General features: G+C 42.1%; 2 protein-coding genes across 2 annotated transcripts in view; one reads left to right on the forward strand and one right to left on the reverse strand.

The window, feature by feature from the left end:
* The window catches only part of snx33 (sorting nexin 33), a 28,751-nt gene extending 14,946 nt beyond the window's left edge, over positions 1-13,805 (reverse strand). Inside the window, exon 1 of the mRNA XM_088340689.1 lies at positions 11,564-13,805. Coding sequence (XP_088196815.1) covers positions 11,564-12,986 — 1,423 coding nt within the window. The 5' untranslated portion in view covers positions 12,987-13,805. The remainder of the gene's footprint in view (positions 1-11,563) is intronic.
* Positions 13,806-15,048: 1,243 nt separating this feature from the next.
* snupn (snurportin 1) lies at positions 15,049-24,195 on the forward strand. The gene is made up of 9 exons (XM_088340690.1): positions 15,049-15,148; positions 17,310-17,486; positions 17,581-17,779; positions 18,058-18,162; positions 19,598-19,694; positions 19,761-19,858; positions 19,930-20,007; positions 20,074-20,154; positions 23,584-24,195. Exons 2-9 carry the CDS (start codon positions 17,329-17,331, stop codon positions 23,887-23,889), a joined length of 1,122 nt encoding a protein of 373 aa, XP_088196816.1. The 5' UTR covers positions 15,049-15,148; positions 17,310-17,328; the 3' UTR covers positions 23,890-24,195.
* The last annotated feature ends 2,583 nt before the right edge of the window (positions 24,196-26,778 follow it).

The raw sequence follows: 26,778 nt of genomic DNA on the forward strand, positions 1-26,778 counted from the left end.
AATCATGCACGTTAGGCAGCGGTCTGGCGTGGAAAGACAGGAAGCCAGAGACCGACAAGATCAATACCAATTGCCCGAGCAGATATCGGACAGATGGGGTCGATACCTGACAGGTCGGAACAGACAGGGTTGATATAGAAACAGGATATCAAAATTAAACAGGACAAGGTAGACGGGAACGAAAACTGGAGAGAATAATAAACAGGACAAAAATAGACGGGAACAAAACTGGAAACCGATATTAAACAGGACAAAATAAACGGGAACAATACCGAACAGGAAATACCAACAGGAACAGGAAACCCAGGTCTTGCGGGGCAGAGGTTCGTTGACGAACTGACAAAGGAAGAGTGAGAGCACTGAGCTTAAATAGACGGAAAGCCAATCTGTCAACGAGCCACAGCTGGGGCCACACGGGCGGGGCCAATTGGGCGCCATGGCAACCGTGACATTTATATGGCGCTTTTCAAGTCAATGAAGACCTCCCAAAGCGCTCTTTTTCATGTATTTTTTATCTATTTAACGTTTATTTACACATATTTTACACAAACCGATAATAAACAGCACAAAATAAACAGGAAAAATACTGGACAGGAAATACCAACAGGAAACACGACCGAGTCAGAACCCACGTCTTAAGGGGCAGAGGTTCGTTGACGGACTGACCAAGGTTAAGCGAGAGCACTGAGCTTAAATAGACGGGGAGCCAATCTGTCAACGAACCGCAGCTAGCGCCAATTGGGCGCCATGGAAACTGTGACATAATGTCTTTTCAATGTATTTTCAACCTATTATAACCAATCGTACCAGTGGATTAGCTTTATGCCCAATTTCTTAAAACCTCAAATAGAAGAATGTACAAGTTCCCTCCAATTACCGTAACAATCCCAGCCGACAAAGGACGTCTGTTGGACGTCAGATCATGGCCTAAACCCAAACCTATATGACCCTGAAAAATGGGTTTTCTAAACTCTACTTTGTGGAAGGGAACCATTGGGTTATTTTCAACATTTTCCAACCAGTTTTTGTTCAATGGGTAAGCATTAAGCTAGCAACCTTCTGTAGGGCTTCATCACATTGTAGGCAACGAAATTTAAAGAAATCCGTCGCCGTTTTGAGAAACTCAAGGGCTTTCAGGTTCTCTTTCAGCGCTCCGCCAGAGCTAACACGTTATAAATCCTTTGTTGCCAGGCTCCACTGCAGTTTTTTTCACACTTATCAACAACAACCGAAACCAGAGGGTCAATTTCCTGAGTCGAAGAGTGTCACTGCAAACACGTCTGGTGTGTGGAATCTTAGAACAATAAGAAAAAGGACATTTTGGGCTTGGTCCACTGTAGCGCGCCACTGTCAAATATTAGCCCCCTGGAGAAAAACACCGCGGTTGCCGTGGACACGGTAATGACAGGAACTGATGGTTAAGTTGGTGCCGCCCACTCAGCAGTCTTGTGTTTTCTAAAAACCAGCAACATTCAAGTGAGAATTGTTATTTCTATGGTTAAAACCAGAAGTTTATATCTCTAAAAAATGTTCCTATAATGTCATACTGTGCAAACAAAAGCTGAATCTTTAAAAGAGATAGCTCGAGTGGAAAATTTTGGGACGAACGGGGAACTAAAGGAGGGGTTTGGAGTGGGTGAACTTGGAGCAAGGAGGTAACTGACGGAGGAGGTCGTGGGAGAAGAAGCTTGTAGTTTTGGCAGGAAAGTTTTCAGGAATCAAAACGAGTCAGCAACGTGAGGTGGGAGCCTGGTAGAGGGGGTCTAATTGGAAACAACTGGGGAAAGGAAAAGCCTGGGCGCCTTGGAAATGGGGTAATGCTGCCATGTTTGAAGAAGAGGGACTGCGGGCACCAAACCATGACACCGTTGCGCTTTTCATACTTTTACGGTATATATTAGTGCAATGATCGGTCAGTCGACGCAAAGCATTGTATGCAGAAGGCATCGAACCCTGGTCACGCCGGTGAGAGCACCGCAACCTAACTACTAGACTATCGGGGTCACAGATGACATATCAAAAGACATTCGATTTTATTTCATTTTTACAGTGCCAGAAACAAATGTTAAAGGACAGAAAAAACTGAAATTTTGTCCTGAAAGATTCACATAAAGGCACCACGAGGGGAAGAATCTTTGTAAGGGTTTAATGAACTCAGGATTGTCTAAACTTTATCCTACCAGGAAACATAAACATGGAAAGTATCAACGGGATAGTTCAGTAGCGGTTGATGGTGGACGCATCAGGTTAGCACTGCTCGTTCTATGCGTTTATACTGTCATTGGCGTCGGTTTTAAGAGTATTGTTAATTATTAATTTTACAATTCTAACCATTTTAACATAGTTAGAAGTAAAGCAGCCGAGTCCTGCCATGGCCGGGCATTATACCGGCGGGCGGAGACGTAACTGCGTGAGATTCTTGCTCAAAGATGTTGTGGCAATTTCAGAGGGAATGTCAAGGACGGATTTTATTAACAAGTTTGTTGAAAAGATTCTGAAGTTTAAAAAGGAGGAGGTACATGCTGTCATAAAAATGACTTCTGGCAAAGGCTTTGATGTGAGTTTTGAAACGGCAGCTCTTTATCAAGAGTTTTGGAATCGCTTTGAGGGAGTGAGGTCCCAGTTTTCAGGATTTACAGTGGAGAAGCTGACTGATAATGCTAACAAGATTGTCGTTGTTAGAATGTTTAGTGAAATAATCAGTGCTGATGACGTCTGTTATTGGTTGAGTAGATACTGCTCAGTAAAAGGCCAGGCTATGAAGGTGAGGTGTGAGAAAGGCTATTGGAATGGTGCCTGGAGGGTACCAGTCCAACTACGGCAAGATCCTCAGGGCTTTCAGGGTCTGAAACAAATTCCGTCGACTATATTCCTGGGGGAAAACCGTGGCTTTATCCACTATCAAGGGCAACCGAAACTCTGTCGCAAATGTGGTGAGCATGGGCATCTGGCTGAGGTATGTGATCAAATTTTTTGTGGAAAGTGCAGAACAATTGGACATTCCTTTGAGGAATGTAGCAATAGCAGAAAATGCAATCTCTGTGGAGAAACGAATCACCTCTTTAGAAACTGCCCGAATTCGTTTGCTAACAAATTGAAAGCTAGGAAGGCAGTTAACAAAGACAACAAAGACAATGAAATGATGTCAGACAACATAGATAATGAAATGAATAAATGTCACAAAGACAATGAAGTGAATAAAGATAACAAAGACAATGAAATTAATAAAGTCATTGAAATACAAAATGAAAATGAACAAGAAATTAATGAAGTTATAGAAATACCCAATGAAGATGAACAGGAAATGAATAAAGTTATGGAAATACCCAATGAAATTGATCAAGAAATGCACAAAGAAATTGGACAAGACAAACAAATTGAAAAAACAGATGTACCTACCAAAACCCCTGGAGCAGAGACTAGAGAATCAAAATTGAAACAGGAAGAACCTGGAAATTCTAATTCGATTTCTCATAAAATACCTGAATTTGGACATGACAAACGAATAGAAAAAGCAACTGCCACTCCGAAAACACATATTAATCAGGAAGGGCCTGGAAGAGAGTTCAAATTAGCAAATTTGTTTGCTACGCCATTGCCGGGATTTGGAGAAGACAAACAAATCGAAAAGGCGAATGACTCTGCAAAAACCCATACGGGCACTGGAAAGAGGAGTAAAAGTAAGACAAAATTGGGAGTGGTGAAAAAACCAGAAACAAAGATAAGAGATTTAGAAGAAAGCCGATTGCCGGTGAATAAGCCCACAAGGGAACTGTATGAAGTTGAGACGGAGGAAGTCGGGGAGGGAAAAAATCTGACCCTTAGTGGGCAAGGAAGTAAGAGACCCCTTGATAGGTCCTCTGGCTCACCCCCTAACCCAGAAAAAAGGGGAAGACCTGGAACCACAGACAGAGAGTCAGAGGGTCCCAGAGTTTTCCCCGGTGAGTCTCAAAATGAGGTACTACTCTTAAGTGATGTGTCTGACACAGGTGACACTCTCGATGATCTCGATGATCACCAAAGAATGGACTCAGATCCCCCGGTTTTGTCTAACTAGTTTAAATACTTTAACAACTATTATGAACATTACATTCTCTACTATCAATGTGAGAAGTGTGAGATCAAAGGTTAAGGCTCACATTGTTTTATCGTTCTTAAAAACTATCAGAACAGATGTGTTTTTACTACAGGAATGCTGCATCCCCTTTCTAAAAAATTATAAACAGTGGGAAGAGATTTGGCCATATCCGTCATTATGGAGTGGCTCGAATGAAAACCGTAACGATGGGGTAGCCATTTTAATAAACAACCCTCAACTCATCATAAAGGGGAGTACTGTGATGAGAGACGGACGCGCAATCTTAGCAAGACTTTCTTATATAGGGAATGATTTTAACCTCATTAACATATACGGCCATGCCGACAGACAACTCAGGTACGAACTTTTAGAGGACATCCAGTCGCATATGCTAGGCCATCAACCACTAATCGTGGGAGGAGATTTTAATTGCATCCTAAGTAGGAAGGATAGAAAGAGGAACGATGAGGAGTTTAAAGTAGATAAAACATCAACTTTATTACAAGACATGTGCCGGACATTTAAACTGGTGGACTGTTTCAAATCCATACATCCAGGAGAGGAGGGCTTCACCTGGTTCAGTAGTGACAATGCCAGAGCCTCTCGAATAGACTACATATTTACGAGGGGTTTAGCACAGAGTGATGCAAGATTAATTCCAGTTTTTTTTTCGGATCACTTGCTACTGTCCTGCTCTTTCTCATTTCCTTCAGGTATGACTGTTGGGAAGGGTTTGTGGAAGTTAAACTGCTCCCTGCTGGAGGATGAGGCTCTAGCCGCACAATACAGGGAGCTGTACAAAGACTGGCAGACCCTTCAAGACTCGTATGATTCACGAGCACAATGGTGGGAAATGACAAAGAAACGAACACAGACCTTTTTTAAAAATGCAGGGAAAAACAAGAAACTCAAAGAGATGAAACGCATGTCGGGACTACAAAGAAGACTCCAACGCTATTTCATCCTAACAGAAAAGGGGATGGACTTTAATGATGAAATCAAAGAGACCAAACAAGAACTAAACGCTTTGGCGGAAATAAAGAGCAAAGGCATCATAATAAGAAGCAGAGAAAGAGAAATAGAAGAAGGGGAAAAATGTACACGCTACTTTTTAAAAAAAATTATGGGCAAAAATGAGGGGATTTTTAAACTTCAAAACGAAAACGGGCAAATAACAAAGGAAAGTAGTGAAATAACCAGATTGGTCGAAGACTACTACAAAAAATTATTTGAAAAGAAAGAAACATATGAGAATGAAATGGGGCATGTATTAGATCATATTTCAAGATCAGTGCGTCAAGACCCCTTTTTAACATCGGACTTTACCCAAGACCAACTGAATGATTGCATAAAGACTATGAAAAAAGGCAAATCACCCGGGGAGGACGGACTCAACCTCGAATTTTACCGGACTTTTTGGGATATTTTAGCACCAGATCTGTTAACTGTTTTTAACGAATTTTCCAGTCGAGACCATATGCCAGACAGTTTCAGAATCGGGATAGTTACTCTATTGCACAAAAAAGGAGACAAAATTGACTTAAAAAACTGGCGACCCATAACGCTTTTAAACGTGGACTGTAAAATTTTCAGCAAGCTTCTAGCAACACGAATGTCTGTTGTCTTGGGAGACTTGGTCGATCCAGACCAAACCTGTGCCATTGTGGGAAGGAAGATCAGCGACAGTCTCATGCTGATCCGTGACACCATTTGTTATGCAAGAGACAGAAACATGCGACTAGCGGTCCTAAACCTAGACTTTGAAAAAGCCTTAGATCGAGTCTCGCACCAATACCTCTTCAGGGTATTGCAAAAATGTGGTTTTCCCCAAAAATACATCAATTGGGTAGGACTGCTATACCGAGACATCTACAGCAAATTCATGATTAACGGGAATTTATCGGAAGCAATCGAGATCAACTGCGGTGTACGTCAAGGTTGCCCTATGTCTCCCCTTCTCTATGTTCTTTGCATTGAACCTTTGGCACAAATGTTAAGAAAAGATAGATTTGTCGAAGGCATCAATATCCCAGGAAGTGGGGGACAAATTACCAAGTGTGTTTTGTACATGGATGATTTTAATATTTTGTGTACTGACCGCGCATCTGTTGAAAGAGCCCTTGACTTGACTGACCTGTTTGGGAGGGCGTCTGGGTCAAGGCTAAATAGAGAAAAATCACAAGTGAAGTTTTATGGAATGTGGAAAGAGACAGAAAAGGCAGGACTCCCGCTGACGGTGTTAAAGACAGACCAGAAAATCCTAGGGATAAAATTCAATGCGGATGGAGGAGGCGAGACCAACTGGGATGACGTGACAAGGAAAGTTAAGCAAAAACTTGTTTTTTGGTCACTAAGAAAACTGACAATAGAGGGGAAGGTCCTAATCATCAAAGCGATCATCCTCCCAATGCTTTTGTCAATCAATTTTTGTGCCTAAAAGAAACGTGCTGTTACAACTGGACCGAGCCATCTTTCGCTTTGTCTGGGGCTCAAAGTGGGAAAGGATAAAAAGAGATACAATGAAAAAGAAAAAGGAAAAAGGGGGGAAAGGAGTGCCTGACCTCCAGCTTTTCCTGGGAAGCAAATATGTCTCTCTCCACTTCCAAAACGCTGTGGGCCCACCCAACAACCCGAAAAGTCAAGCAATGACCCGTTTTTGGATGGGCTCATATTTGCGGAAGCTAAAGCTTGTACCAGACAATCGTTTGATTCCAGTTTCGTTTAAATTGCCACCAACACATCTCTTTATTCGGGATTTTTTGAAAAAGTTTGATTTGGAAACACAAGAATGTCACACTTTACAAAACCACAGGGCCCTTATTGCTATTGTGCAAGAGCGAGCTACAGTAAGCCCTGTGCGGGGGCTTGCGTTTGGCGAATCCCCAACGGTTTGGAGCAACGTCAATCATCCTGCCCTCCCAAACAGACTACGAGACTTGTCATGGATGGTGGCTCATGAAGTTCTCCCAGTCAGAGCTGTAATGCACCACCGAGGAATGTCAGCGACTTCGACGTGCCCTCGACCTGGCTGTGGCGCCCAGGAGTCGGTGAGGCACCTTTTTTGTGAGTGCAGCGCTGCCCAGGTCTTGTGGACAATGGCCGAACAACTAGGAAAGTTCCCGGACTTGCCAGCAGGAGAGGTCCCTGATGCACAGTACGTGCTTTACGGGGTGAGTCGGTCGAGGGGGCATCGGAACGACTTTGCCAGGGACTGGCTCACTCTCGCCGCCATCAAGGACGCCATCTGGACCTCCAGAAACCTGCTGGTAGGGAGGTGCAGGCAGATCCCCCCCGTGGCTGTGCTCCAAATGGCTGCAGATACCATACAATCTGCGAGCGGCGGGCCTAGGACGCAGCCATAAAGAAGACTCGTCTGCACCCACCCGGAGGGGGGAGCCGGAGCTACACTGTGGGAGTCCCGGCAGCAACGGCCTGGGTTTTGGAACCCAGAAGGGAGAGGACCCACGCAGAAGGGAAAGGACCCACACAGAGGACTGGAAGAATGCTGCTTGGGAGGGTGGGATGGCAGAGCTATGCCCTTGCACAATAGTATTGCCTTTTACACGCTGGTTAACTACTGTTAAAAGAAAATAACTCTGAAATTGTTTAATTGATGTTGAAAATGTCAGGAAAAAATGTTAAAACGTCATATCGTCACGTCATATTGTCAAATATAAAAAAATTGTGAATATGCTTGATGGCTGTGTTTTGCTGCTGTTGGTGTCGGTGGATTTGTTCAGACCGAGGACAATCGACTTTGGCCTGGACGGATCTATTGACACTAACAAAGATGTTATATAATGAAATTGTGAATATGTTTGATTTTCGAGAAGGTTTGTTCAAACCTCACTTTGTGTTTGCTGTTAAAAACGTAATATTGGAATATAATATTGTGAATGTGCTTAATTGCTGTTGAGATTGTCATGATTGTTTTCTGTTTTTAGTGTCAATAAATTTGTTCAAACCACTTTCAATTTGGACCTTTTCAAAGAGGAAGAGGTTCACTGAACCTTATTTTCTATTTTAAATAGTTAATTTGCATTCATTAGCATGTCGTATTCAACTGTACATTAAACAAATTTATTGTTCGTATATGTAGTTTTGCGTATGCACCTTAAAGGTATTTTAGACATTGGAATATGGGCTAAATCTGCTCTTGACAGGTAGTTTTCCTCAAGAATTCTGGTTTTGAAGAACATCTTATATATTGTAAATTTATTGACATACAGACATAAACCCTAACACCCTCGACAAGCTTCTATTGTCACGACCAGAACAGAATCAGGACGCAATTGCATAACGTTTACCACAAATGTATTGAAAAAAGAGAAAAGGCTGCGACCACGATAGGGTGTTCGCTGGATGCGGGAAGCAAGTCGCTCTCGCACTCGGATTGTGATCCCAACACGGAAGTGGTTCTTCCGTAGCGAGCAATGGCGGTGTCAGGGACGGTAAAACAGGTCGGTAGCCGGGACAGAGAGAGCAAAAATGTGGTCAGGGTCGGAAACGAGTCGTAAGCCCGGATGGCAGAGTAGACGTAGTCGGGATCAAAAATGGTTCGTAAGCCGGGACGGGGGAGCAGACGTGGTCAGGATCCAAACAGGTCATAGCCGGACACAAACGGGAGCAAAAACGGGACAGGCAGGAATCAGGGACAAAAAAAGGCTTGCCTTGTATCAACAGAGGTTCGCAGACGGACTGACAGAAGGAGAGTGACAGGACTGGGTTTAAATAGGGACAGGGAGCCAATCAGTTGGCGCCAAATGAGCAGGCACAGGTGATTCACATCGGTAATCATGACATCTATGCTAGAAAACCTACAACTTAAGCTAGTCTCCAAGCACTACAACAGAAATATTTTTGCCTGTGTATCCTAACATTCTTCTTCAATCTTATTTTTCCCGTTTTAAGTCTTCCATGTTTATCCTTGAATATCACGTCTAATCCCTTTGAAAACAATGTTCACTACGTTGTTATCAATGACAGTAAAGACAATTCGAATTTTACTTCTGAAATCCTAAAAACATATAACTAGTTTGTTAGTTATTGAGTTAGAGGAGTAAATTTGACTGAGATTGTTTGATTCTTGGACAGGTAAATTGTTCACTATGTTCAGGGATGGAATTGCAGGTAATACCCCATAGTTGTCACGATTACCAATGTGATGCACCTGTGCCCGCGCCTTTGGCGCCAACTGCCTCGGACGCTGATTGGCTCCATGTCCTTAGTTAAACCCGCTCCTTTCTGTCACCTGTTGTCAGTCCGTCTGCAAACCTCAGTTAACACTAGGCAAGCCTTTTCTTGACCCTGACTCCAACCTGTTTTTTGTTCCTGTCTTTCCCCCGGCTTCGACCCGTTTTTGATCCTGATCACGTCTACTCTCCCGTCCTGGCTTTCGACCTTTTTTGTCCTCGACCACGTCTAATCTCCTTTCCTGGCTTACGATTCGCTACGACCACGTTTTTGCTCTCCTGTCCCGGCTACTAACCCGTTTTTCCGTTCCCGACACCGCTATTGCTCGCCACGGAAGTCCCACTTCCGCGTTCAGAGTGACCTGCTTCCCGTGCCCAGCGATCACCAGATCGTGTGGGCAACCCCTTCTCTTTCTTTCAATAAAACTTGTGAGAGACGCAACGCAAGTGGGTCCTGTCTCTGTTCTGGTCCTGACAGTAGTCTGATGTCAATTTTGTGGTTCTTCATCAATACTGGCCCATGTTTTTATTAGCCTCAACTTTTCCTTGTATCTACTATCTAGTCTTAGTTAGCAGATCGATTTGTACTTATATTATTATATTCTTGCCTGTTATCTAATTTGGTGTCCACTTAAAGTCACATGTCGCTCGGAAGGCTCCATAGTTGATGACATGCTCGACGTCAACCACTACTGAACAATCTGGTCTTTCAAAGTCAACTATATAGCCGCTGGAAAAGTACTTTGGGATGTAAACAGCTGCTTATGGTATGCAAAACATATTTCAGAAAAAAATGTACACCCTTATGGTTTTTCTAATCGGTTCAAGATCTTGACGGCATGTCGGGTTTAATTTTTCGTATGATGAATAATTTGAATCAGATTGTCCTGGTGTGATTTCTAGGCACATAAATGATCTCTCTCTCTCTCTCTCTCTCTCTCGCTCCCATTCTCTCTCTCTCTCTCTCTCTCTCTCGCTTTCTCTTTGTTCCTCTTTGTCCCTTTCTCTCTTTGTCTTTTTACCTTATTTTGCTCTCTCTTCCTTTTTTCCTTTCCTCTCTCTTCTCTTCTCTCTTCTTCTCTCTTTCCATTTCTCTTTGGATGTCATTCTTTCTCTCTCTTTCTTTACCCCTATATCACTAAATCACTTTTTATCTCTTCTGTTTCTCTCTCTCTCCATATATATATATATATATGTATATATATATACCGTTACACACACACACACATTATATATATTATATATTTATAATGTATATATCTTTCGCTTTCTCTCTCTTTTTCTCTATGTTCCTCTTTGTCCCTTTCTCTCTTTGTCTTTTTACCTTATTTTGTTCTCCCTCTCCCTTTTTTCCTTTCCTCTCTCTTTTTTCTCTCTTCTCTCTCTTTTGTCCCTCTCTTCTCTCTTTTCTACCCTTCTCTCTTTCCATTTCTCTTTGGAGGTCATTCTTTCTCTCTCTTTCTTTCCCTCTCTCACGATATAACTTTTTATCTCTTTTGTCTCTCTCTCTCTCTCTCTCTCTCTCTCTCTCTCATAAACATTTAAATTACTCCCTTTTTGGAAAACATATTTATCGATAAGTAAAGCCATTTCAGTTTTTGAAAAACGTTCTTCCTTTCTCAAAACCCTAACCCTAACCTACGCATCCAACAACAGAGACATGTTCAGACATTTACAAGAACCATACAAACCTCGGGTGGTTTCCTGGTTCAGCTTACACTTACCCTTCCCATAGCAACTATCTCGTATTTTAACAAAAACTTAGATTAAATGGTTCTGCAAGTCCATACTTGCATCCAAGAGTTGCATCCTTTAGAGAGCCAAGTCAAGACTTTTCAAACCCTTTCCTGTTTGCCGGTACACTAGATGATCACAAAACCACCCGCAAGATTGCTTTGAGCTAAGAACTGAACCCCTTTATTTTAATCAATCAAAGAGATGGAGGAAAACAGACTTAGTAGACTAAACTAGACTAGTAGAGGACCATACAAAATATTACTGTTCGTCAATATTTCGAAGTGACTCATACTCCTACTGCAGGTGTCCTTCTACAAAGCCGCTGCGGAGAACCAACTGGTATATGATATCAAAGTGTAGCAAAAGACAGGAAAACCTAACAAAGTCAGCAACACAGCCCAGAAAATCATCGGCTGCTCTCTGCCCAGTCTGGAGAATATTGCCAGCCACGTCTAAGCTTGTCGTCAACAATTTACACTAGGTGGTTATCAATGACCACGAAGACCATTCTATTTTATTTTAAAGGACAGAATGAGTACTCTTAAACCGTTCCTACCTTTTTGAAGATGAATAATGTCCGGGAAGTTAGCAAGCAGGCCTTGGTACAGCGACAGAGTATCCAGCATGTGGAAAAGGTCGTACTTGGGTTGCTCGGCAAACAGCTCGCCGATGTTCTCGTAGGTGCGGCCAGTGTGAGATATGGCGTTGTTGAGGGCATCGGATGAATGCGGAGGGTCCAGGGTGAACGACTGGCTGATGGATTGGAAAGAGTTGCCCAGTCGCTGGAACTCTTTCCTAAAACCCCCTAGGTGCTTGCGAACCAGCTCCGAGGCCACGTGGGTGAGCTGCAGGACGCTGTCGTCCATCTTCTTGGCGAAATTCTTAAAGGTATCTACCCTTTCCTCCACATCTTGGAGGTCCTGATGCTCGTTGGGGATCTGCAGGGTCAGCATAAAGTGCCCCCCCACCATCTCGTCCTTCTCGGCCCGCCGCTTGCCCAGCTTCCACTGCTTGTCGTCGCCGCACATCAGGAAGTGCTCGAAGCCTTCGTACTGAGAGAGCACGGGGTGGCTGGTCATGTGGTTCATCCACAGGATCAACCGCCGCTTGCGCTTCTCGATGAAGTCCTCCTCGAAGCGCCCCGTGGCCTGCTTCTCCGGCAAGTGGGGCACCGAGATGACGGTGAACTTGTGCAACAGGCGGTTGTAAAGCCAGTCGAAGTGCTTGTAGCGCCGGTACACGGGTCGGCCGGTGTGGCTCGGCGTCACGCGGTAGGATATATACGTCTTGATGCCTTTGAACTTGGTCTGCTTGGTGGGGTCTTCGATGGAACAAGAAAAAGGTTGCGGGTTCTCTTTCCATCTAGGACCGAGAGGGTTCATCTCGATGGTGTAGGATTCAGCGATCTTGGCCATCATGGGCACATCACCCAGTACAAATGCCTCCACACCGGAACGGACAAAACTGGAAAAACGATTTAGATTACGGCCCACCATGCTACCTTTCCTGTTGCCGGTCATGCTGTCTTGCCTCTCCATCGGCGGCTTTGTACGGTAGTGGACGTTGGGGTTGCCGGGCGGCAGGCTCCGAGGAGGGTGACCATTGGGGCTTCCGCCGACCACCACCTCCCCCACCACGGTGGAGCGGTCGTCCCAATCGTCCCAGTCGTCGTCATCGTCGATGTCGTAGTAAGTAGGTTGCGAGTTGATGGTGGAGGCCGAGGGCAGGTAATAGGAGTCGTTCCCCAAAGAACCCGCCGGGCTGATGGAACAGTCAGTGTGGTCGGAGTTGGAACGCGTCCGGATGACCTCCACGTAGGAGGCGGGGAAAAGACCCCGTTGACCCCTGCTGTTCTCCCCCTGGAACCACCCATCCACGGAGTTCTCGTCAAAGATTATCAGTTCCTCGTTCTCCTGGATGCTGATTTCCTCTTCGTTTTCGCTTTGGAACGTATAGAGAGCTTTGGCTTTCACCGACATTTTTACGGTATCTGGTTACACAATTATATTAGTCTACACTCAGCTTTAACAGAAGGAATCTAGGACACTTTGATGAATATTTCAACTCATCTCACATGACATGGATCAGGTGTGCAACAGCACCGGCCAGTCAAAATCTGTTTACCATACACTCTACTAACCCATTGGAGCACTTTTCCCCGAAACTTCAGGTTCACCTCCAGAATTCAACTTCCCTCTGATGAATCAGTTTCAAAACCGGTTTCAGCAACCAGTTTCAGCAACAAGGTTTTTAAAGAATCCACAACAAGAGAAACAGTACTTCTTTAGTCACATTACAGATCCCAATACCGGTCCCGGCTGTGAATAAATCCAAAAGAGACATCCACTTTGGTAGTTTGCGAAAATATCCGCGGACATTGTTGCATGGTTTGTTTCTCCTCACACGCAAACTTGCTCCGTCTGCAGGTTCCTGCGCATCTTCGCTGGAATCACAAAAGCCTTCTGCGGATAATCGCGAGCCGGTATTGTTTGCGTGTCTCGATTTCCTCGCAGTCCCGATACAAAGTAACTCTTTCCATGACGTTGGACTGAGACAATTGGAGAAGGCGAGACTGCCTGTTCTCTCTTTCAAGGCGCCTCTCCGTGGGAGAAGTGGGGGAAGGTTTCGGCTCGAGGGCGCCCTCTACATGGATGTATTGTGTCATCGCAACAACAAATATTTATTTTAAAGATGGTGTCTATGGTGGTTAAGATTTGAACCATAAATTAAAAACAACATTTAAAACACGCAGATCAAAATAAATATATCAAAACTTCCAAATAAATTACAGAACAAGCAAACAAGTGTCAAATCTATCAAAAGTAATACATATGAAACTAAGCAATCTTTTATAATGATAAAAATGCAAAATAAATTTAGAAAATGGCACCTAAAGAAAGAAACCTGTAAGAAAATGCTAAAAACATTATTCTGTGAGTTGTACACTGATTAAAAACGTCCAAAAATCGATTTAAAACCGTAAACACGTTCATTATACGCTAATTGAAAATACTGAAACAAGCGAAATTAAATAACATTGAATGTGATCATGCATCTAAAATAAAACAATTAGAGTAAAATGTATAATTGATAAACGGCAAAACATAAATTAAATACTTAAAATAGATCTATAAAATGAAGGAGCAAAAATATACCAAAATAATCATTAAAGTTTGAAACGTTGCATAATGTTCAAATGGACTTGTTGAAAAGATATATTCTCCAGTTCTAAATTATTATTATAATGATCAAGATTTCGTAAGGTGTTTTTGTATTTCATTTGTAGTTTGTTCTGTCTGCTTTTGTTTTCAAACCAGGGGCCTCAAACAGGCGGCCCGCGGGCCGATCAGGCCGCTATGGGATTGAATCCAGCCCGCGGGACAATGCTTGGAGAAGCACAAGAGAAAAACGAGCTGCAGGTTGAGATATGTCCACTTGATGTTGCCAAAGCAGGGTCCCTCTCACAAAAACTGCACTCGTCTCTCTCTCTCTCTCTTTTCTCACTCTTGATCTCTCCCTTTCTCTTTGTTCCTATTTGTCTTTTTATCTCTTTCTCTTTTTACCTTATTTTGCCCTCTCATCCTTTTCCCCTTCCCTCTCTCCTTTCTCTCTCTCTCTCTTTCTCTCTCTCTCTCTCTCTCTCCCTCTTGCTCTCTCTCTCCCATTCTCTCTTTTTGCCCTACTCTCTTTCTCTTTCTTCTCCTTCTCTTTTCTCGCCTTCTCTCTTTCCATTTCTCTTTGGATGTAATTCTTTCTCTCTCTTTCTTTCTCCCCTCTCACTATACCTCTTTTTATCTCTTTTATTTCTCTCTCTCCTTCTCTCTCTTTCTCCCTTTCTATCTTTCTTTGTCCCACCCGCTCTACTTTTCTTACCCTCTCTTTATCGTATTTCTTTCTCTCACTCTTGTTCTTTCCTTCTATCTAATCTACTAGCCCGGTCCCTGACAAAATGTTTATTCTATCGCGTGGCCCCCGAGTTAAAATGAGTTTGACACCCCTGTTTTGAACAATTTATTTCCTTCAAAAACATCATCAAAATAGCCGACAGATGGCGATCATGTAAAGTAATGGATGATAACCGCCGCTAAACACCAGAGAGAGGAAGACGTCACCGTCTTCGCCGTGGTTCTCAATGTCCTAGGTAAACTAATCAATTTCATCTTCTTTTTTTACTGTCGCTGTTCTACTGTTGGATAAATTCCACTTTTTAGCAATGACCTTTAGGAAATCTAAATATTTACATCGTATATCGTCACTGTGGTAGGCTACCGGTTGGCGCGAAGGAATGCTAGCTTCGCCTCGTTGCTAACATAAACCGGTGAGCTAATTTGCGAATCCTGAAAAAAATATGTCTTTTTTGAATGTTTAAAAATGTCATCTCGTTTGAATCTGTTCGTTGTGTCCGTGTGATACTACTTTCAAATTGATGCTGGTATGACGATTTTAGTTTGAGTTGTCCATCATAAGTAGATTTATGTTAAATACTGTCTGAGATGTCAACAATCAACATTATGGTCAGGATGCTTGAAGTGAATGTGCAAGATACGTTGTTCTGGAGTTTATTTTAAAGCAAATCAAAACAAATGTATATTCTCTCACGATCCCTTTCTTAACCTAGCAGTATTAACATTTAAAATGTTCTCTAATGACAGGTGCTTGGTTGTTTGGATCCCTTAACCATTAGGGTGATATGGGCACTACATTCAGTCTTATAGATCAGGAGAATTTTTTTTTAAAGTTCCAGCCATATTGGATTACAAGTGAAAATTGAAGTAGATGCAACTAAAAATCAATCCGCATACTTTGTAAGTTCAGAATGCCATCCATCCATTGTCTTCCGCTTATCCGGGGTCGGGTCGCGGGGGCCAGCTGTCTTAAAAGGGAAGCTCAGACATCCCTATCCCCAGCCACCACCTCCAGCTCATCCGACGGGATCTCGAGGCGTTCCCAGGCCAGCCTAGAGACATAGTCTCTCCAGCGTGTCCTGGGTCGCCCCCAGGGCCTCCCGCCGGTGGGACATGCCCAGAACACCTGCAGAGGGAGGCATCCTTATCAGAAGCCCGAGCCACCTTAACTGGCTCCTCTCAATGCGGAGTAGCAGTGGCTCTACATAGAGTCCATCCCGGATGACTGAGCTTCTCATCTTATCTCTAATGGAGAACCCAGACACCCTGCGGGGGAAACTCATTTCGGCCACTTGAATACGGGATTGTGTTCTTTCGGTCATAACCCTCATGATCATAGGTGAGGGTAGGAACGTAGTTTGACCGGTAAGTTTAGAATGGTGTTCGAAAAATGAAGAACGGTGGGATGCTGTCAAGCTGAAGGAGTCTTATCGGGCTCTCCTGGCTTCTGGGACTCTGGAAGCAGCCGGCAGGTATCAGCTGGCCAACAGGAATGCAGCTTCGGCGGTTGCCGAGGCAAAAACTCTGCATGGGAGGAGTTTGGCGAGGCCATGGAAGGCGATTTCCGAAGGGCTTTTAGAAAATTCTGGTCCACCATTTGCCGTCTTAGGGTGGTGTGCCATCGACACTGTGACTAGTGGCGATGGGGCACTGCTGACCTCAACCCAGGGACGTTGTGAATCGGTGGCCAGAGTACCTCGAAGACCTCCTCAATCCCACCAACTCTGAGGAAGCAGAGCCAGGGGACCCTGAGGTGGGCTCTCTGGGTTTGAAGTCACTGAGGTGGTTCAAAAAGTTCCTCATTGGCAAGGCCCATTGGGCTGATGAGATCCGGGCGTGTTATGGTTGGCATGCCTTTGCAACATCGCGTGGACATCGGGGACAGTGCCTCTGGACTGGCAGAAAAAGGCTGCAATGATGACTTGAGCCAGAAGATGGCTTCACTAGTACACCATTTTCAAATTCCAGACAGCACTTTTAACTTGTCAAATACATGGATTGGTTTGTAGTTGCATCTTCATCCATTTTCGCTTTCAATTAAATATGATTGGCGATTAAAAAGTCATGTGACCCTCAGTGAGAGCTGAGCACTACGTAGTTAGCTACGAGCTAACTAAAAACATGTTCATCAAGTGTTCTCAGAAACAACACAATAGGTAATCATCTGGAGGGATGAAAGCATGACCAACTTGGGTGCCGAGGTGCCTAACTTGTTTGGGTGTTTGGGCAATTGGGTTGGCCATGGTCCAAAAATGTTTGTGTTTTTTTTATGCTATTTATTTCCCTTTTATTTTCTTTGTTATTGTATGTGTGTGTCTTGCTGTCGGTCACCCCTCTTGAGGGATATGACCAAGGTAGATAGATAGATAAATGAAATCATCCATATTTTGTTTTTAGCCCACCTCCAGAGTCCGCTATGGATGACCTGACTCTCGCCCTCTCGGCCAGCTTTGCTGTGTCCAAGGAACCCAACAGTACATCTGCCCCCCACCCTCGGCTGGCCCAGTACAAGAAGAAGTTCAGCGTGCTGGAGCAGAACGAGCGACGCAGGCGCTTCCTTGAGCTGCAGAAAATGTGCGGCACTATGCGTTTTATCTGAGCTGCACACGAGTCTGTCTAACAAGAAATAACAGACACGGTCCTCATCTTAACTTTTTTTCCATCTTAGTAAAAGATTAAACTACATCGATCATGTACGGCGCCTGGCTGACGGCGACTGGACAGGGATGGACAGTGATGGAGAGCAGGACATGGATAAGCAAGAAGACGAAGAAGAGGGAAAGGGCAAACAACAGCATGAGGGGGAAGATGATGAAGAGCAAATGGAAATCGAGAGGAGAAAGCTGCCCAAGCATTACGCCAACCAGGTCAGTAAAAACAGACTAACAGACAAAATTGAAAACAAAAAGTAAGTTTGAGTTGTAGAAATTTACTCTGGGTCAAACTGCGGTTGAAATGTTTCCTGATCATTTTTGTAGTAAATACCCTGAGCCGTTAATGGTCCGCCGGGCCATAGTTTGGACACCAATTCTTTAGAAGAAAGGCCATGGATAATAATAATTAAAAGAAAACAACTTATGGTAATGTTAGCTTATGAGTAACAACGCTTTCACCGAATAAGCAACTTACCAATGTTCCCCCACAGCTCATGCTGTCTGAGTGGTTGGTGGATGTCCCAGCAGAGCTCGACTCTGATTGGCTGATGGTGGTCTGCCCAGTGGGGAAAAGGTCCCTCATCATTGCCTCTAAGGTAGGAAATTAACAGTCAAGTCATGTTTATTTGTATAGCCTTTAATCACAAAGAGTCTCAAAGGGCTTCACAGATCAAAAACTTGCAAACTGCAGACAATTATGACACCATCCCCTGATCTAAAACCTACATGAGGGCAAATAATACACAGATATTGTCAACATAAAATATAGGTTATTCATATGCTATAGAATAGAAGTGTGTTTTAAGCTTAGATTTAAACATTTCCACTGAGTTTGCAGATCGAATCTCAGGGAGAAGAGCATTCCACAGCACCGGGACTCAAATTGAGAATGCTCTTTAGCCTGCCGATCTCTTCTTGGCTCTTGGGATCACTAGTAGACCAGCGTTTTCAGGGACAGATTGGGGTCAAATATGACACCTACATTTTTGACTGAGTCACTCTGGGTGGTATTTATTACATTTGTCAATGTTCAGAGCTGTTTTTAAGGGAAAAGTCACAGCATTTAGATGGACCAATAACTAACATTTCGGTCTTCTCAAAGTTAAGGCGCAAGAAGTTGAGTGACATCCATTGTTTTATCTCAGTGAGGCAGGCCTCCAAATTTCCACAGTTTAGTGTGGCAGATTCCTCCATCGGAAGATAGAGTTGAGTGTCATCTGCGTAGCAATGAAAACTGATATGATACTTGCAAATAATATCACCTAATGGGAGCATGTAAATGCTGAAAAGAAGGGGGCCAAGTATTGAAACCTGTGGAACACCACAGGTAACACTAAAGGGCTCAGATTTCATTTCACCATATTTAACAAAGCACGTTCTATCTGAGAGGTAGGATCCGAACCATAAGAGGACGGTTCCTGAGAGACAATACATTTTTCCAACCGTTCTAGTAAGATATTGTGGTCCACAGTGTCAAAGGCAGCACTAAGGTCCAGCAGCAGCAGCAGCAGCAAGAGTGATGAAGCGCCGGAGTCCATTGCCAGTAGAAGATCATTGTTTACCTTAATCAGGGCTGTCTCAGTAGAGTGGTTAGCCTTGAATCCTGATTGCAGTCAAAATTAGAAAAATACATTTACAGTTTAAAGCTTTCTTTAGACAGAACCGCTAACATTAACAATAGTAGTTAGTGACAGGCGATAAACTCCAGCCAAGTGCTTAGCACAAGTGGTTAGAGATGAAAACAGTGGAAAAAAAGTGGAAGATGCTTAAACCAGGGGACTTGGTGACCCCTCATTTTGAGTGCACAGTTGTGGAAGCTAAGCGTGTTTTAAGGGCTTAAAGCTTAACAAGCTAACTTTTGCAAAATGATCAGTCAGGCGTTCGTGATGCTAAGACGTTGGCCTAATATGTCAGTTTTTTTTCAACTCGCGTAATATCGTTATAATTTCTAAACTTAAAATCGTGTTAATGAGATCATATATATGGAGGAGGCCTGCAACATTCATTGGTTGTGTCTAATGTTGCGTTTAGGGTTCCACCGCAGCGTACACCAAAAGTGGCTACTGCGTCAACCGTTTTCCCTCCCTGCTGCCGGGTGGAAACCGCCACAATTCAGCCAGGGGAAAAGGTAGTCGGATCCACAAATGCTTCAAAGAAAAAAACAAACTCTGACCTGCCTCTCATGACGTTTTAGATTACACCATCCTGGACTGCATTTACAGCGAGCTGGACCGGACTTTCTACATCCTGGACGTCATGTGTTGGAGAGGTCACCCGGTTTATGACTGCCCGGTGAGACTGACGAAGACTTTCCGAAAACCTCAGATTTTGCCCACTTACTTTTCTTTGTTGCTCTTTTCCAGACTGATTTCCGTTTCTACTGGCTCCAGTCCAAAGTGCAGGAGACTGAAGGCCTGGCAGAAATTGCCAAACGTAACCCTGTGAGTGACATTTTCTTTACTACATGAAAAACGTCAACCTTGAAAACCTTTTCTTCACTTGGACAGTTCCGCTTCGTGTGCCTCCAGAGCAGCGACTGCACGGCGGCGGCCATCCACGTAGCCCTGGCAGCCGACTACAGCTTCAGCGTGAGAGAAACTTTAATACTTACTAGACTTTTACAAGTATTTGTGCTTTTACTTAAGTAAAGAACGAGTACCTTACCCTACTTGGTAGAAAAATCAAGATGCTGAGAGAAGTCCTTTATAATGTTGTCAGCTTTGCTGTCGTAGCGCAAGCTGGTAATGTCCCACAAACTGGGCAGAGAAAAGCCAAATATTTTCTGGGCTGTGCTGATGACCCTCTGCTGCGGACTGGCTGACAAATAGGTCCTCTCAAAAGGGAGACTAACCGGCTCAGAGGCAGTTTCCTCCCCAGACCCATCATCACCTAATGAAGCACACAAAACGGTGATGCTGTTTTTTTTTTTTAAAACCTTCCCAAATTACCTAGGTTGTTTAAAACAACTCTCAAAAACAGGGGTATTTTGTTTGTAAAATTTAAAAAAATGTCACATAAAACCGCCCCAATTTTATTTGTACTGTTTTCATTAAAGATTAGTTCGTTTTGTTCAAAATGTTTCCCAAAAACTGGGTCCTTTTGTTTGGAACGCACAAAATTGTCTCCCTAAAACATCTCAAAGTGTTAAGATGAATGTATGAATGAAAACTTTATTTTGAACATTAGAAAATAAAAACAGAACAAAAACAATGACTCAACAACAAAAATAATGTTAACCTAACATGTTCGAAAAGGGGTAGTCAGAAGCAGACACTTATTTTCTCTACATCTTCATCTCCCCTATTAATTAAATTTTACATATAGCTCCTCTTTTGTATCTAAATATAACAAAATCTCACGGATATACATATTACATAGGTCAGATAGCAATAATTATAATAATAACAATAGTCAGATATGTTATACACTAATCATCGTAGTACCCAGCTATTAACATTATAATGCTACTAGTCACTAAATATCATTGTGACACCAATAATAATAACAACAATAGCAATAATAACAGTTTTGATATAATAGTAACAATAACAACAAGGTTAACTATAGTTGTACGCAGTATTTCCAATCTCTCGTATCACTCATACCCCATTTTCTTCGTATTTGTATTCTGCCAGTAATGCTTTTTTTTTTTAATTTAAATTTGAACACGTGAATATTTGGACTTGATCTCGTCTTGTAAATTGTTCCAAAGTTTGACTCTGCACACAGACACACACATACTTTTCCTGGTGGTTCTCACCTTTGGGATTTTGAATTTACTACAGCCCCTTAAGTTATAACTTCCCTCTTTCCGAGTAAATAATTTTTTGATGTTTTCTAGCACTATGTTTTTGTTGACCTTAAATAAATGATATATATTTGTATATAAAATAAAAAACATTGAGTCATTTAGTAATGAACACACAAAAAATTGTCTTTGTAAAACTTTCCAAATTTTTCCAATTTTTTGTGTGGATTTATTGTCTTTTTTTTTTTTTTTTTTTTTTTCAATATGAATTTTTTTTTTAAAAAGTCATGTCGGCTAAAACGACACAAAAGAACCGGGTAACTTTGAAACCACCCAATAAAACTATCATTCTAAAACCTCCCCAATTTAATGATTTTTATAAAGCTCAAAATTTGGGTAATGTCCAAAAAGAAGGGCAGCACAGTGGTTAGCGGGTCCGCAGAAAGGTTCTGACTTCATGTGATCGAATCCTCCTGTGCGGAGTTTGCATGTTCTCCCTGTGCTTGTGTGGGTTTCCTCCTGGCACTCCGGTTCCCTCCCACATTCCAAAAACATGCATGTCAGGATAATTGGCCGGTCCAAATTGTCCCTAGGTGTGAATGAGCGAGTGAGTTGTCTGTCTCTGTGTGTCCTGTCGTGTTGCTTGACGAAAGTGTGTCATTTTGGTCAACATGCAAATGGCTCACCCTAAAACATCCCAAAAATATGTGATTATTTTTTTTTCCAATTGGGTTACGTCAACTTTGCCCCCAACAAAAATGTCTTTACGTTTGGGATTTTTTAAAAATTGTCATCCTTATACCACCCCGATATATAGTATATAATCTGCAAAAATTTGGTTGTTCAAAACAACTTAAAAAGCTGGGTCAGTTTGTCCTTCTGAAACCAAAAACATGTGGTTTTGTATTAAAGCAACCCAAAAGGTTGTATCGAATCTTTTCAAGTCGAGCTTGCGAAACTATTTGGCCCCCTTGAACTTTGTGACCTTTTACCACATTTCAGACTTCAAACATAAAGATATAAAACTGTAATTTCTTGTGAAGAATCAACTATAAGTGGGACACAATAATGAAGTGGAACACACTTAATTGGTTATTTTAGACTTTCCCAAGCTTTAAACATCCCAAGGAGTACTGTGCAAGCAATAATATTGAAATGGAAGGAGTATCAGATCACTGCAAATCTAGTATCGGGCCGTCCCGTAAACTTTCAGCTCATGCAAGGAGAAAACTGATCAGAGATGCAGCCAAGAGGCCCATGATCACTCTGGATGAACTGCAGAGGTCTACAGCTGAGGTGGGAGAATCTGTCCATAGGACAACAATCAGTCGTATACTGCACAAATCTGGCCTTTAAGGAAGAGTGGCGAGAAGGAAGCCATTTCTTAAAGATATCCATAAAAAGTGTTGTTTAACGTTTGCCACAAGCCACCTGGGAAACACACCAAACATGTGGAAGAAGGTGCTCTGGTCAGATGAGACCAAAATCAAACTTTTTGGCAAAAATGCGAGACGTTATGTTTGGCGTGAAAGCAGCAAAGTTCATCACCCTCAACACTCCATCCTTACAGTCAAACATGGTGGTGGCAGCATCGTGCTTTCTTCAGCAGGGGCAGCTTAAATGGTTAAAATTGATGGGAAGGTGGATGGAGCCAAACACAGGACCATTCTAGAAGAAAACCTGATGAAGTCCGCAAAAGACCTGAGACTAAGACGGAGATTTGTCTTCCAACAAGACCATGATCCAAAACAAAGCAAAAGCTACAATGGAACGGTTCACCAAAAAAACATATCAAGGTGTTAGAATGGCCAGGTCAAAGTCCAGACCTAAATCCAATTGAAAATCTATGGAAAGAACTGAAAACTGACGCTCACAAACTCTTTCCATCCAACCTCACTGAGCTCGAGCTGTTTTGCAAGGAGGAATGGGCCAAAATATCAGTTTCTCGATGTGCAAAGCTGATAGAGCGACTTGCAGCAGTAATCGCAGCAAAAGGTGGTGCTGAAACACTTTACACACCCACTTTTTCGTTTTTTATTGGTTAAAAAGTTTAAAATACCCAATAAAGCGTGTTCCACTTCATGATTGTGTCCCACTTATTGTTGATGCTTCACAAGAAGTTACAGTTTTATATCTTTGTTTGAAGTCTGAAATGTGGCAAAAGGTCACAAAGTTCAAGGGGGCCAAATAGTTTCACAAGCCACTGTAGAGACCTGTCTGTCCGCTTCTTCAGTCCTACACCAGAACCGACCATCTTCTTACCCTCCAGGTGGACGGCCTCCTGTTCTACCACCGTCAGAGCCACTACACGCCAGGCAGCACCCCATTGGTGGGCTGGTTGCGCCCCTACATGGTATCCGACATCCTGGGTTTGGAAGTGCCCCGGGGACCCCTCACCGACAAGCCCCACTACGCCGAACACCAGCTGCAGCAGATTCGGGAGCACAAAAAGACGTCCAACGAAGTCCGACCGGCGAGCAGGGACGGCGGATACGAGCTGGAACACCTGTCCACTCCCGCGACAGAAGCCTGCCCCGAGAAAACACGCATCCTGGAAGCGCAAATGGAGGATTGATAGCATTTGTACCTAACTCATCAGAACTGTCTACGAATGGACCTTTACGAGCGTCATATAATCCAAAACATACCCTTTGAGTAAATACAAATTTTCAGTATTCCTATACTCCATGAGTAATAATTCCAAAGATCAAAAAACATGTCATATTTCCAACCCTATTTACAAAGTTTCCATTTCCGGTTCTCCTGATCAGTTGATAAACACAAGTTTTTGTTTCTAATACTCACCTGTATCACCAATTGTTCTTAGTTCTTCATTTAAATATTTTTAATCTATTACTAAATAAATTTTATTTTTAAGGGTTGCTGTTGTGCTTGCTGTCTCACATCAAATATCGCTGAGTAGACCCCAGGTTACAGTGACCCCGCCTTGCGAGGTTTTCACGTTGCGATGGGGATTCAAATATTTTTCGGCATTTTCCCTGTGATACGACATCAACCAATTATCTTGTGTGTCCAAAAATATATAAGATTAAAACGTTACGGTGTCTGTGCGTATGACATGCCTGTTGACCTTGTATAAAATGCTGGTCTGCAATTGGTTTGCGACATTTTTTCTTATTGGCTGAACTCCCTTCCCACAATGCCTTTCTCTTTGTGCGGTTCAGAATCTCGAGTTTTTGAGAGCCTATTATGAAAACTGTATTTGTGGTCCTCTATCAGCTTTATTTCCCAAAAGGGCGGCATTAGCTCAGGAGGTAGAGCGCTCGTCTTGGGATCAAAAGGTCCCAGGTTCCTGCTCCTCCGTGTTAAATGTTGAAGTTTCCTTGGGCAAGACACTGAATTCCTAATGCCCCCAATAAGCAGTAGTAGGGGCCTTGCATGGCTGATTCCCTATTGGTGTGTGAATGGGTAAGTGGGAAGCACACTGAAAAGCGCTTCGGGAGGTCTTCATTGACTTGAAAAACGCTATATAAATGCAGACCATTTACAAAGCTTGCAGTGATTCTAAAAGGGGAAGTAAAAACATGCTATGCATGAAAACGAAGCTTGAGATTAGATAGATAGATAGATAGATACTTTGTTCATCCCCGAAGGGAAATTCACATTTCCAGCAGCATCCCTGAGCTGAGAACAATCGAGAACAATCGAAAATAACACGGGAGCTGCTGGAGTGGCTGCCATTCGTGACGGCGCCGGAAGAAAAGATGTAATTTGAATCATGTACAAACAAACAAAATATTCATGTTTCAATAAGTGGAGTGTTAATAAAATGGGGGGAAAATAATTTCTGATACTGATATAACCAGGTAAAACTAATTATTAAGAAATACAAAAAATACACACACATTGCTGCTCTTGCAAAGGAATAATGCTTTACCCAATTGACATTTGGTATTATTAGGTTTGTTGTACTTTTAATAAATGTATTCTCTCCTAATTTTGCGTTTTTGCTACACTTTAAACTTAACAGGGGCAATCATCGATATAAAAGTCTTCAATTAACTCTTCAAAGGGCATGACAATCCTCGCAAGTGGAAGACTTATATTTTTCATTTGTATCCGTTGTCGTTCTCTCCATGTCCCTCTGCATCCACCCGCTGCTCCACTTTACCAGCTCTAGTCACCTCAAACCAAATGAATTCATGCATATTACAAAACGAATGGTACTTATTATAAAGAATACATTAGTTTATTACCAAAGGTTTCTATCTCCAGCCATACGGCAATTTTCACATGACAATCCTCGGAATGAATTAAGGTCGTGTAACGAAAGCAGATCATTCTAAGGATTCGCAGCCTCGAGTGAAGGAATACGACCACGCGAATGTATGACTAACCGAATTTCTGAGAATCTGCCCCAGCTCTGGCATGTCTGCAGGAATCCAGGAATTAGTCAGCACCCCCGGGAACGTCTCCTTCCAGGAAACATTGCGCTCAATTGTGGTTCAGATGATTCTACCACGCAGGAGATTAAAGACTGCAGAAATTGATGAACAGAAAATTGTGTGTAGAGAGAGAACCCGTGTTGGAATATTTCTCAACCTTTTCAGAGCCGATGTACACGTTTTTGATGATGGGAATCTCAAGGCTCTTGTTGTTTTTGGCTGTTTTTATTTGTTGCTACTAAACACAAAAGCTACAATCGTGTTCAATATGAATCAAGGTTTGTTTTTGTTTTTTATGTACTTTAATAGAATTTATTTTTATTTGATTGATTACTCATATTTTTATTTTTTATTATTCATTATTATTTATTGATTACATTTATCTTATAATTTATCAACATTTGTCTTTTGTTATTTCATTTATCATTATTTTTAAATATTTAGTCTTATATATGTTTTATATGAATCATTTTTATTTCTTTATTCAATGTATTTCATTATAATTAAATGTATAACACTATTTTCTTATTTTAAATGTATTTGTGTATTATTCATTATCTAATATTTCAACTATTTGTAAATCATTTATTTTATAGGTCGCTGGTTCGCGCCTCGGCCGAGACATACCTAATTGGTATAATGGCGGCGCCCTCTGTTGGCTGCGGCTGCATCGACTCGCTACAACGGGTCAGGTGTATCGACATTTCGTTCTGTGTACATTGTTACAAAGAATGACAATACAAAGGAAATTATTATTATTATTATTATTATATTTAATGTATTTCTTAACAATTAATTACATGAATTTATATTTATTGCTGTTTTTTATTTCTTATTTTTATATAGTATTTAGTAAATGTATTTATTAGTTTTTCCATTTTATTAGATACATGTTTTACCATTTATTTTTATTTTTTCTTATTTATTTTTGGTTATTTTATACTATTCATTATGTATCTAGTTAATGTATTTTTATTATTATTATTAATATACTTTATTTAAATTATTATGATTACAATTACTACCCAGTGTTTGTTCTTTACTATTCATTATTTGAT

Source organism: Urocampus carinirostris, chromosome 7 (genome assembly GCF_059441175.1).
Source record: "Urocampus carinirostris isolate Australia breed hairy pipefish chromosome 7, RoL_Ucar_1.0, whole genome shotgun sequence".
NCBI classification, from domain to species: Eukaryota; Metazoa; Chordata; class Actinopteri; order Syngnathiformes; family Syngnathidae; genus Urocampus; species Urocampus carinirostris.